This window comes from Marmota marmota, unplaced genomic scaffold (genome assembly GCF_001458135.2).
Source record: "Marmota marmota marmota unplaced genomic scaffold, marMar, whole genome shotgun sequence".
Classification (NCBI taxonomy): domain Eukaryota; kingdom Metazoa; phylum Chordata; class Mammalia; order Rodentia; family Sciuridae; genus Marmota; species Marmota marmota.
Window position 1 is genome coordinate 30184456 of NW_026000153.1, and position 13932 is coordinate 30198387.

The window sequence follows — 13932 nt, forward strand, 5'->3', positions numbered from 1 at the left end:
AATCCTCAGCCTCCCGAGCCACTGTGATTACAAGCATACTCCACCACCATGTCTGGTGATTGCAATCTATTAATGTACATTCATCAATTAGAATAAATGCACTACTTTGGTGAAAGATATTGATAATGGGGGAGTACACAGAAAGTCTCAGTATCTTCTTCATTTTTCTGTGAACCCAAAATTCCCATAGAAAGATTAAATTTCCTTTAAAAATAAGTTCAATTTTTGGAAACATTATTGGAGCCTTGTTTTGTGTTGTTGTTCTTGCTGCTGTTTGTTTTGTTTTGTTTTGGTACTAGGGATTGAACCAAGTGGCATTCAACCCTTGATCCACATCCCCAGCCCTTTTTATATTTTATTTAGAGACAGTGTCTTTCTAAGTTGCTCAAAGCCTTGCTAAGTTTCTCACACTAGCTTTGAACTTGTGATGCTTCTGCCTCAGCTTCCTGAGCAACATAGGATTACATGCTTGTGCTACTGTGCCCAGTGGGATCTAGTTCTTAATATTCCCCACCTAGAACTGAAGACTATCATTCTAAGTGAAATAAGCCAATCCCAACACACCAAAGGCCAAATGTTCTCTCTGATTTGTGGATGCTAGCCCAAAACAAGAGATGTTGGGTAGGGGAATAATAGAAATCCATTATATTCAACAAAGGGAAACTAAGGGAGGGAGGAGGGGAATAGGAAAGACAGTAGAATTAGTCAGTCATAACTTTGCTAGCCTTATATATGTATACACAATCAGGGTAACTCCAGATCATGTCAATCACAAGAGTGGGATCCTGGATAGAATAAGTGATATTCTCTCTCTCTCTCTCTCTCTCTCTCTCTCTATATATATATATATATATATATATATATATATATATATTGCTAAGTATATAATAAGTGATATTCTCTCTATATATATATATATATAATATATATATGTTATATGCTAAGTGTATATAATGTATATAATATATACTGAGTGTATATAATATATGCTAAAGTACATTATCCTGTCATATAGAACTGAACAAATTTAAAAAGTATTCCCCACCCATTCACACCAAATTTCTAATTCCCATGCCTTCTTCAACATTTATCCTAACAGCCACAAACCATTTCATAAAAACCTGTTCTGACTGGCAGAAATTAACCTTTACTTCCAGGGTTTCAGAGTTTTCATAAAATGATTCCTACATGTTGATATGCCAGGGACTCTACTTTCAGATTGTTAACAACTGATTTTAAATTGGAAATAATTGATTATTTATGGATTTTTAAATTGGAAATTTAAAATTGCCACTGTACTTACATAATTGCTTTTCCCATAGTCATAACTCACTATTTCAACACAGCTCCTAGTACAAAGAAATATCCCATCATTTAGTGACATCACTCTAAGTAAGGATGTAATTGTTGATCCTCTTAAACAATCTGCTAGTGGATAAGCCTCAAACTGAAAAAGAATCACAAAACATAAATTACTGCTTTTTCAACATCAACATTATCCAAGGGCATTTCCATTGTATATTGGTGCTATTTTCTACTGAAATCTCATAATTCTAGTCTTAACAATGAGTTGATTGGAACTTGGATTCTATCTTGGGTGATATGAAGTTTAGTTGAGAGTTCATTAGACTGAGATGATTCCAGGGCTTCAGCTTCCTCCACAGGTACATGGAGAATTAATGTAAAAATGTTACACAAAAACTAGGAACCAGTTTAAATTTTTAGTAAAATGAAACTAGGAAATTTATCAATTTACAGAAACTGCTAACCAACATCTATGTAGGGTCTTTTGACTCTAGTCAAATATATTCTTTTTCATTGTACTTCTACATCAGCCTATGGAAGCTCACTGCCCACACTGCTGCCATGAAACTCTGAACATCTTCTGGTTCTGAGTGCTTCCCAATTCATTAATCCTTCTTTGCTCTAATGCTGTTAAAACTTTAGTCTTTTCTTTTAACATAGGTTCCTCTGCATCATTTTGATTCTATGTATCTGGTCCTTAAGAATAGACATGGGAGATCAGTCTTCCAACTGCCATGAGAAAATGTCTACAATGTTAGATAAAGAGATGACAGAGCTCACTACAGCAAAGTGCTCTACATACATTCTGATTCAGTGTTTGCCTGTTGTCTCACAGAAAGAACAGGGATACTGAAAAGAGCAACAGTCATAGCTATAAACATGACTGCATGGGTTTCTTTGTGCATTTGTCTTTATTTGACCCCACAATGACATGAATATCTTCAAAATCCATCTTACTGATTTGTAATGTTGGAAGAGTCTTTCAAAGTTCTTCCTAAGAAAATCTAGGTCAAGCCTAAAACATCAGTGTTTAAGTTCTCTTTGTGCATTTTGGGTTCTGAAAATTAAAACATTCCTATTGTGATCAAACCAAGGAAAATAATCAATGATAATTAGGTATTTGCAAAACAGGATTATTTTCCTTGAATAAATTACTGCCTGTCCTCAATGCTGAAATACTGAAATTCAGCAGTGGAGGTGTTTCTGTTCATGATGGGAGTAGCTAGCTGAGGAAGGATGCTCTGTGTTCACTGCTGGGAGTTTACAGTATGTTACTAACTGAGGAAGGATGTTCTCCCTCATTACAGGGATTTCAGCTAGCAGCTCAGCAAGAGGGTCTAGAAAGAATTACCTTCCCTCCTGGCCCTATCATTGTATAATATGCAACTAGTCCATAATAGGAAAAAAATCATGATCTTTATTGTTGAGCTCTTAGAAATTGGAAAACATCATTACTTGGATACCGTTATCCAGCCTTCCCTCTGCAGAACACCTGCCCATCTGGAAACACCCATGAATCACTAACATAAGCCCCCTGAGATCAGCTTCCTAAGAGGTAGGGCTTTGGATACAGAATCCCACTTTCTTCTCACTGAGCAACTTTATAAATACAGTCACTTTCTTTGCCTCAACTACTTAGCTGTCAACTTGACTGGCCAGTTGTGGGGCAAGCAGCTTGATCTTAAGCCTGGTAACAATATACACTCCGAAATAATCTTGTCCCTGGATTTACATTTGTACAGGCAATTCAGAGCATCTCTCTTTCATTATTCCTGCATTTCCTAACATTACAGAATCAGAAAACCTGGAACTGCTCACTCTCCTCCCCAAAAGAATACCATTTTCTCAGCCAGGTGCAGTGGCACATGCCTGTAACCCCAGCAGCGAGAGAGGCTGAGGCAGGAGGATCACATGTTCAAAGCCAGCCTCAGCAATAGCAAAGGGCTTAACAACTCAATGATACCCTGTCTCTAACTAAAATACAAAGTACAGCTGGGAATGTGGCTCAGTGGTTGAGTGCTCCAGAGTTCAACACTGGTACAAAACAACAACAACAACAACAACAACAACAAAACATTTTCTCCACATTAGCCATAGCCATTTTTTAATAGAAGAATCTAAGATGCTGAAGGATACACACAGACCTCAACCTCTGTGCACACACCATGCAGACACAAGCACAGTCAGAAAACTAGTACTTACTATAGTCTTGACTTGACAAACTCCTTCAGTACTGTCATCCTTCTCATGGGACTCAGTCTCATATCTTTAGACAGGACCTCATCATTCTACAGTCTTTATGCATTGCATGTATTAGACCATTTTGTAAAAAGTTAAAAATATGGCTACACAAGAATAAATTTATATTAGAGAAAACTATGGTAGTGGGGGTGGGGGAGTCCCACCCAACCAACTTAAGTGTTGCAATTCTGGGTCATAGACTTCTGCAAAAACACTATTTCTAAATCATGACTAAATAGTGACTTATTCTTTTTGATATTAATGTTCAGAGACTGAACTGGGAAGAGGCTCTATCACTGAGCTACTTCCTTGCCCTTTTTTTTAGGCAGGGCTTCACTAAGGTGCCTCAACTGGCTTCAAATTTGTCATCCTCTTGCCTTGGCCTTTGTAGCTGTGATTATAGATGCACATCATGACAACAGCTAAATCTAACTTTTAAAGACAGGGTTGTCTTCTACAGAGACTACATCAGTCACCATTACCTGTCAGGTAGCACAGCTCAGCAAGATGTACAAAGGCTATGACACTTTTTCCATCTGCCTTTGCTGACCAAGAGACCATCATTGTGGTTCCTGTTGGCATACATGGCCCACATGGCATACATCCAACAAAGCATTACACTAAAGTGACTATTCTCTTTTCTACCCTTGTATGCAGTGATGGCTGAGAGACACTTAAGAGTATACAGTGCTCACTGAGCTTGCTTTGAAAATTCCTAAAGCATTCTGAGAACTTTTAAGAACACTTGCACTAATGGGGCAGGGCAAACCCTGACCCCTTTTTAAAATTTCAGTTACAGATCTACACCCAACATTTCTTCTCAGTCTTTCCCCCTAAGCTCATAGTTCCTGTTTCCAGGAGGAAAAGACATTTTTAAAACAAGATGCCAGAAACACCTTCCTACACTTATGCTGCAATTCTCAAATGGCAAAGTGCCTTTCCTCCCAACAAAAAATAGTGATTTTGCTAGAGCCTTCCATAGCGCTCATCAAAAAGAGCTTGCAAATGATAATCTGTCACAAGGATTCTGGCACCAGATGTTTCTTAAGCACCTGGGAAGTTCAAGAGTTCTCACACCTCAAAGAAGACAACTTCAAATCTGGCATTTGTGACTATTCTTCTTAAGCTAGCCTCCTAGTTTCAATTCTTAAGATACTGATGCAGGTATAGATGTCTTTTCCTTAAAGAGTTTTGTAATTATTTAGAAAAACCCCTGGTGTGTGTCCCTGTGTCCCTGTCCTAGAACTTTCTCATGGTATGGAGTTCAATGATTCTGCAGTTTGCAACTCCATCAGAGCCTTCATATCTCCAGCCCACTCAAGCCAGCTTCTTCCAGGCTCCCCATCCCAGATGATGATGGATGCCATCATCCACCCATTTCCTCTCCTTTTTTTCTGGCACCCAAAAGATCCTCACCATCAACAAGTCCTGCCCATTCCTATTCACCTCTCCAAGCCAGGACACCACCATTTACATGAGTCACATTACCAACTTCCTCATTGGGTGCCTTACCTCCATTTTTATGTAGACACTGCCCACACTTTGTACATATTGATAAAATAGTATTTTAAAACAGATCTCTTGAGCTGGGGATGTGGCTCAGTGGTAGAGTGCTTTCTTAGCATGCTCAAGGACCCAGGTTCAATCCCAGGGCCACAACAAAATTAAACAAAACAAAACAACAACCCCCCCAAAACAAACAAACAAACAAACAAAAAAAGATCACTTGATTCATCTACATAACACTACATGATCTCAGCAAAGTCCAATTTGTCCCAGGGAACAAAGTTCTATACAAGGTGTTCCCTAGCTCACTCTCCAATAAGGGTGCAGCCCCTGCCTGCTCCTACACCTCCTGCCCTGTATCCATCTTACTTCTCTAGAGAACATACCAGCTGTTTGAGATATGGTCACAACAGGCCCATCCTGAAAAGTGTGTTTGTGCCTCCGTCATCCCCTTCATTCTCCTCGCCCTGATCTGCACACAGCTCACTTCTGACATGCATATTTCAGCTTCTCAGAAGTTTTCCATGACACACAATCTAAAGAGCCATGAGAGAGTCTCCATAACCTGAAATACTATCAGAATAGATTCATCCTATCTGCCTGCTGTGAGAACCCAAGTTTCTCAATCAAGAGACTCAACTGTCCTAGCATGCACAGCCAAGATGCAACTGAGGCACTAACTGCTTTATTGGAGAAAATACAGAGACATTGAAGTTGGCCCACATGCCAGGGTAACATTGACACTGGGCCATTCCCTTGGATGCCCATTAGAGTGCAGTGTATTTCCAATGGCTGCACATGGCTATACTTTGGGTTCTTATAAACGAATAGAGCTCTTTTCCTTATCATTTATCTGCAACTGGTTTCTAGTTGCTCCAAGTGTCTAGCTTTCTTTAAGTGATCATTCTTTCATTTGTCAAAACTAGAAAGTCAACCATGTCAACTGGCGCTTCCTGGTTTACTAAGCTAAGTTTACTTATTTCTTTGTGCACACTCAAATTTGAGATTGGGGAACCCATGAATTGTAAGGCTTAGCAGATAACTGACATCACATCAAATGTAATTAATCATTTTTACTCTTTTTGCACCAAGTACTACAGAGCTAAGACTTCTAGACAAGTACATTTTTCTATCTGAAGACTGACCATATTTTATTTTTATCCGACAGTCCGTCTACATGTTGAAAACTATTCTAGCCACTTCTAATGCTGACCCAGTGTCCCAGCTAGAACTGTCTAATGATGCCACATTGCCCCCTACACAGGCACTTTAACACATGGATAATGGATGAAGCTGTCCTAGTCCCCAAAGGAAACTATGTTAATACTGTTTATCTAAGGTTTCTAAATAAGACTTCAGAGAATTTGATTCTACTAAGGTTAAAAGTTCTAAGATTCAAATATATTTTATAAATAAAATTTCCTACCTGCTGATAGAAGTCCACAATGCTGGTTTAGCTGCCATCTGTTTTTTTAAATGTATCTCTGGGAGTCTGATCCCAATTGACAGAATACACCCTGTAGGTTCTGTTGTTGTATCTGTGGTGTAATCCCAAAATAAGAGGGTATTCCTGACTTAGTCATTGCATACAAAAGTATTTTTAATCCTCCAAGTAATTGGAGGATATATTAATACTCAATTCACATACTGTACAACTCACCCATTTAAGGGGATTAGCCAATGGCTTTCAGTGTATCTGCAGAGTTGTAGAATCAACAATCTTAGTATATTTCTACCTCCCCAGAAAGAGCATCAGAACCACAAGCAACCACTCATTTCTACCCCAGCCTTCTAACTCTAAGTCAGCTAGAAATCAATGTCCTACCTCCTAAGAGTTGCCTTCTCAAGTATCATGTGAATTGAATTATACATGTAATCTTTCATGACTTTTACTTAGCTTTATGTTTTCAAGGTTAATTTGGGCTGTAGCAAGTGTTGGTAACTGATTTCTTTCTATTACCAAATAATGTCCTATTGTAACCAGAAGCAATGCCCCATGTGTATAATCCCAGAGACTAGAAAGACTGAGTTAGGAGGATGGCAAGTTCCAGGCCAGCCTGAGCAACTTAGCAAGACCCTGTCACAAAACAAACAAACAAACAAACAAACAAAAACAAAGGGCTGGGACTTTAGCTCAGTGGTAGAGCACTGCCTAGCATGAGTGAGGCCCTGGGTTCTGTATCTAATATCAAAATCTTATATACATACAATGCATATGTATACACACAAATACATACATATTTTCTGTTGGATGGATATATCACATTTGTTTATCTGTATACCAGTTGATAGACCTTAGGGTTATTTATACTTTTGGTAATTACAAATAATGTTATGGACATTCAAGTACCAATTTTGGGAGACAAAAATTTTCATTACTTGGGGTGGGGCTGTGGCTCAGTGGTAGAGAGCTTGCCTAGCATGTGTAAGGCACTGGGTTTGATTCTCAGCAAAGCACATAAATAAATAAAATAAAGGTCTCTCAACTAATAAAAATATTTAAAATTTTTTTTAAAGTTTTCTGTTCTTTTAGGTATATAACTAGGAGTGAAATTTCTGGGTCATATGTTGTGCTATCTTTAGTCTGACATTTCCTCAAATAATATTTTTCAAAGAAACTACATTATTTTACATTTCTACTGCAATGTAGGAAGGTTGGTTCTACATTTCCCAAATCCTTACCAAGTTGTTAATATCTGATTTCATTTTAGCTATCCTTATGGATGTGAAGTAGTACCTTATTTTGAGTCTCACTGGGTGATGATGTTGAACATTTTTTTATGTGCTCACTGGCCAGAATATCTGCTTTGGAGGAAGGTCTGTAGAGAAAGGTCTACTCAGATGATGTGTCCATTTTTTAAACATTGGCTATCTTTGTGTTGGGTTCTGTTCTTTATATATTTTGTATACATTTTCTTTTAAGACATGTTACTTCCACATATTTTGTCCTTGTCTGTCAGTTGTCTTTACACTTTTTTGACAATATACTTTGAACAAAAGTTGTTAACTTGAAGTTCAATCTACCCATATTGTTCTTTATCGATGTGCTCTTGGTGTCCTATCCAAAAAGAGTTTGCCTAATAAAGTCAAAATTTACTCCTATACCTTCAAAGAAAATTCCCCCTTTAGCTCTTACATACATATAAGTCTATTTTGAGTTAGTTCTGGAATTAAATTTGGGTAAACTCTGTGCATTGTGTGAGGGGTCAGGTGGATATCCAGTCACCCCAGCATATAACTGAGAAGACTTTTCCCCCTTGTTGAACTATCTTGACATTCATGTCAAATTAAGTAACTGCAAAGATGAGGGCCAACATCTGGACTAAGCTCTATTACAGTGGCCTGCTGGTCAATCTTTGTGCCAGTATCACCCTGTCTCAATTATTGTCACTTTTTAATAAATTCACAGTTGGGAAATGTGAGTTCTCCAGCTTTGTTCTTTGAAGATTGCTTTGGTAAAGTAATTGATTATTCAAATCCACTGTCTTATCAAGTTAATACTTCTTGTGTAGAAGAAACGTTAAGATAAAATGTTCCAATAAAATGTAGCCAATGCATTACACGTAAGTGCTGATTTTTAAAATAGCTTGTCATTCACCCAAAAAATAAAAAGAGAAAAGAAATGCAGAAGTAGAAGAAACATTAAGATAAAACGTTCCAATAAAAAGTAGCCAATGCATTATATACTTAAGTGCTGATTTTTAAAATAGCCTGTCATTCACCCAAAAAATAAAAAGAGAAAAGAAATGCAGAAAAAACCTGCTGCTCTGGACAAGCAGACCCAATGAATGGGCATCAGAGACTGAGGGACAGTAGAGCCTAGAGACCCTCTACCAGGCTGTGTAACCAGATGAGATGAGCAGCAAATAGTTCTTATGATGTAGAGTTCATGCTATTTCTAGTCCTAAACTTCAACATTCAGTGATTCAACAAATATAGGAACATCTTTTGTTTGGGCAGAAGCAGTAACCAAATTAATGATTGTGTAATATTTTTTAAAAACTTAGACTTACTTTGTAAAAACAATTAACCCAACAAATTCTTTGACTACTTTCTCTTTGGTATTTCTTGCATTTTTTTTCAAATATCTTCATTACAAAATCATAAGTAGTTTCCATTCAGAGTACTTCATGGTTCAGGTTGGCACAGAGAGTAAGGCTGTTTTCATATGGAAGAATGGAAGGAAGATAACCAGACAAGATTTCCAACCAGCAAGCAGAAGAAACTGCAGAACAGGATGAAGGTCAAGCTCTGCACATGAAGCAAAGTGTTTCAGAGCCTGAGCTCTGGGTCTAAAATACATACAACTCAACTGGTTTTGATTTCTTAATTTTAGCAATAATTATATATATAGATATATCTATCTATCTATCTATCTATAGATAGATATATATGTAGATATATATACGTATGTACAAATATATATATAGATACATATGTATAGATATATACATATAAATATATGTAGACATATACATATGTATATGTATTATATATTTTATATTATACATATATTATACACAAACATATATATGCACATCTCAACAAATAATATAGATGTATAAAATAAGTAAAAATTTCTATTAAATTTTTTTCAGAGAGAAAATTATTTCTCAATTTTTAATTGATTTAGGCTTCCTACATTGTTTATTCAATAAATGAATACTGGGGTCCATCCCTAATATCAAAATCTTATGTAAATATAATGTATATATATACACACAAATCCACACATATTTTCTGTTAGATGGATATATCTCATTTGTTTATCCGTATACCAGTTGATGGACAGAAGTTTAATTGCTTTGCAGGCAAAGGAAAAACACAGGGGACTCTTATACCAGAGGCTGTGATTCTACACATCAGGGGAAACAGAGGGTTTTTAATGATGTGATTTCAGGTGTGTCTGGTCCTACTTCACTTGTTAATCTGAGATATAATCATTTTTTAAATCTTCTGGTGCCATCCTCAACTCTGAATTTCTTCACTCCTGTGGTGGGTATATGCTCAAGGACAGATAACTGGACAAAAAGTAATCCTGTTCCCCACCCAGATAAGGTACAGGGAGAGGAAGATGAAATAAAAAATGTTGATTTTAAAATAAACTTCAGTGGCAGAGCATCATGCTGGGGTTTTTCATGTTAAGTTTTTAATTTAATTTATACTTAACTGAACTTTATTTGTCCATGGTGGGTAGGTTGTATTGTTTAAAAGGGCATCACTTTTATACCAGTTCATATAGAGCAACTTTCTAAAAATCATATATTAAATCTGTAGAACATTATATTTTCCACTTTATACAAACTTATAGTAAAACTTATAGTAAAACCAATTTGTTTCAAATTCATCTGCTTCAGAGTTCTAGAAATTTGGAAATCAACTGAAAGGACTCTTTGTCTCAGAGTTGGGGAGTTGACCACCTGGGAAGATAAGGAGGTGTGGAAAACAGTATATGATGGATGGGGAGGGAGATGAAGCTGGAAACAGAAGCAGGATCACATATGGGGGAGCTCCCATGGGACCTGATGATGCCCCAAAAACACTTGAAGAAAAAAAAACAGAGATGGTAGGAGCAAAAGTAGGGCTCTTCTGAGACCTTTTGTTCCCTGACAACTAGGTAAGACACTTCTTGAGGGTAGGGATGTCCAATGCTCACTGTCCTCCCTGCCCCACTCCCCACTGAAAAATGGCTCCCTAACAACTGAAAACACAAGTAGAAGTTCCTAAGGGTGTAAGGGCCTTTCCTGGGGGCTTCCCTGTGAATTCACCACACAAAGTTGGGAACAGATAATTCAATGGTGGACCAGTCTTTCATGGAAAACAACATGCTCATGAGAAGTCACATGATGGAGTCCCTTATTCCATCAACTGCCAACCACTCTACAAGCACCAGCCCAAGAATTCCTGATGCTCAGAACCCGGTGATCTCATCTTTAGAGAACAATGGGACTGGGGCCTTCTGGGGACTCCCACTGGTGGTCAGAGTAGTGGGTGAGTTCACTCTTTCCAGAGCCATAGGCCTGGTAACCAGAGTGAAACTTATGGATTCACAAAAGGAGGACATGGGCCTTCCAGGCAGTAAGTACACCCAGACCTTTGAGTATGGTGGACAAACTTTCAGGGAAGACCCTTTGCATGGGATGGCTGCCTGAATGGAGTGCTATTTAGTTAAGAGACAGACTCCTCTAAGAAACTAAGGACTCCTCGAAGGCAGAGACCATGTTCTGCCCACACAGAAAAGATACAATTGAGGTCCTTGCCCTTAGTGAGGCTTCTGGGTCTGAATGACTGCATGGGTCCTGGACTGGGAGCCAGAAGGCCTGACTTGAGTCTGGGCAGATCATGGCCCCTCTACACCTAGTGTTCCTTATCTGTAAAAGGCTAATAGGGTCACTTACATGCCCTGCAAATATAGCTTTGACTGAATCAGGAAATTATTAGGCATGTTTTTGAGAAGGGTGGGAGGGAATAAGAGGATGAATGAGCCAATGAGAAACAGTTCAGGTCCCAAGCTAGAGCTGTCAGTCAGCTTGCCTCTTTTCTTTTTTTTACTGCCTCAGCCTGGGTGCCATGGTACTTCGGATTGTTGGGGCTCTGCACCATGATAACTGGTGGCTGCATCCTCTTACTCCACTGGAGGAAGAACCTGCGGAGGAGGCAGCATGCACAGCAGTGGGTGGAGGTGATGAAAGCTGCCACCTTCAGTTATAGCCCACTGCTGTATTGGGTCAACAAACGACGCAGATATGGCATGACGGCCACCATCAGAATAGACCCTCCCGGGCCTGTTGCCTATACTGATATTCAACTCCAAATTCCGGATCTTCCATCAGAGCCGCTCCCCCGTGAAGACATGCATCACACCTTCAGAGGTAGAAGCCCCAAGAAGGAAGCCGCTGTTCCCCTCCAACCTGCTCTGGTGGTCCCACAGGAGCCCTCACCTAAGGGGATGCCAGAGCGCCAGACCCCATCGCCCTTCCCGATTGTCTTTCCAGTGATCCCCTCTGCCCCTCCCCTCTGCACCCTGAACTTTCATCCCATGCTGTCCCACTCTGCCTCCTACCCCATTCTCGAGGCTCCTGAAAGGCAGGTCCACTACTATTCCCTTCCTGCACTGGCCCAAGGGGTGAACTGACCCAATATGTAGACTTTTTCTACAGGGTTGAAGCCTCCTCTCACTGAAAGGGAGAGCTTCAGGGGCCAGGTATTAGAAAAAGGAGTCAAAGACTGTGATCCTGATACACAGGTCATAACCCTTATAGATGTTACATAGTAAAGTTTTTTTTTAAAAATCATAGTCATTTGCGTCTCATTTGCCAGTAGGAAGGCAATGTCCTTCCCCAGTGTGATGGTGCACAAGTCTCACCAATACAATGAGAACTGGAGGCTGGCTCTGAAGAGACACATTGAGCCAATACTTGTGGATGAGCTCAATTCCCTCCATCAAGTATTCAATGTGTTCAAGACCCTGGGCTAGGTCCCCAAAGGCACTGCTCTTCTGCAGGATGGGAAGTAAAATTGCCACAAGAGTAACAGTTGCCAATGGCACAGGGCTACGGCAGTCCACAGTGGCTATGCCACTGGCCAAGCAAGTCATCATGAGGTCAGTGAACCACACCACACTATGTGCTGACTGGGTGATATCTATGATGTATTCTTAGCTGGTTGTTTCTCTACATTATTTCTAACAGAACAACACTGCAAAATGGTTATTATGATTTTTCTTTTACTGATGAGGAGACAGGTTCCAAGGGCATATGCCATTTCTTTTTTGTTGTTATTTTTGCTGAGCCTCTTCTCCCATGTACACCTGCCTGGCATTACAGTTCCTGGTCTTTCCACCCCATGGTACCCTTCCTTAATCATGTCTTCTTAAAACATCCTTGGTGAATGAATGCTTCACTGTGTGTAGAGTGTTTTCAGCTTGGCCTACAGTTTTGCTTACTGGAAGGGCTGGTGGTAACCACCTAATATTATATGCAGTAACACATCCAAAGAGTGTATCCTAAGATATCCATGGCTGCACAAAATTGAGTCCCCTGTCGTTCTACTACATGAGAATATTGATAATTTTTATACTTTCTGGATAAGGTCCAAAAAGGAGACACAAAGATAACTATGAGATATTTGCCCCAGTTTAAAGATAAGAAAGCCTGATTCTGTCCCACAAATTTGTCCCATTTACTCTGAAAATGAGCAAAAACCATTTAACCATATTTCATCTAAACTTTAAATGTACATGGCCCTGAGAGAAGTGCCTGTTTTTGCCTATTTTGTGGTGTGTGGGTGTGTGTGATTGTGATTCTCAGAAGTTAGTAAACATGTAGCTAATTTTTTCTTTTCTTCCCCCATGTGTGGTCTCAAGGGCTTACATCCAGCAATGCAAAGAAAGCCTGAGTCCTATCTCTATGACCTCTAGCAATATATTTTAAGCCATTTTCTTTTATTTTTTTAAAGTTAAGTGGAACCATTTCTTCCTTGTGTAAACATGATCTTATGTTGTTTCTCAAAATACAAAACAGGACTAAGCAGATCTTTTCTGGAGAACAGGGGCAGAGGTTCACTTCTCCCTCACCTTGTCCCCTCTTCACCTTGCCCCCTTCAACCCTGCAGATATCTAAAGCCCACGACCTATAGTCTTCACTTCTTCACACCCAATAATACTCTAATTCTGAAGGTAGATTCTAGAACACTAATTTGTGTCAATGATCAGTTAGACCCTGCTTTCAAAGGAGGATATAATCCATAAACATAAATCAAAGATTTTCTTTCTCTTAAGAACCAGGGGAGTGGGGGGAATCTTTGTAACACACAGTGACAGAAAACAAAAATGTTTTATTCAGATAAGTTAAAATGGCTGTCACTAATATGAAATGAAGC

The 13932-nt window shown here is 39.0% G+C and overlaps 1 protein-coding gene across 1 annotated transcript; it reads left to right on the forward strand.

Annotated features, from left to right (window-relative positions):
* The first annotated feature begins 11093 nt into the window (after positions 1 to 11093).
* LOC107146097 (testis-expressed protein 38-like) lies at positions 11094 to 12187 on the forward strand. Its single transcript, XM_015490112.1, has 2 exons — positions 11094 to 11130; positions 11613 to 12187. The coding sequence occupies exons 1-2, from the start codon at positions 11094 to 11096 to the stop codon at positions 12185 to 12187; spliced, it is 612 nt and encodes a 203-aa protein (XP_015345598.1).
* The last annotated feature ends 1745 nt before the right edge of the window (positions 12188 to 13932 follow it).

Bases quoted from the DNA above. Each gene is read 5' to 3' on its own strand.
- LOC107146097 (XM_015490112.1), top strand. From the start codon at position 11,094: ATGGATTCACAAAAGGAGGACATGGGCCTTCCAGGCA. The intron at 11,131-11,612 runs GTAAGTACACCC...TTACTGCCTCAG, and splicing joins GGACATGGGCCTTCCAGGCA to CCTGGGTGCCATGGTACTTC.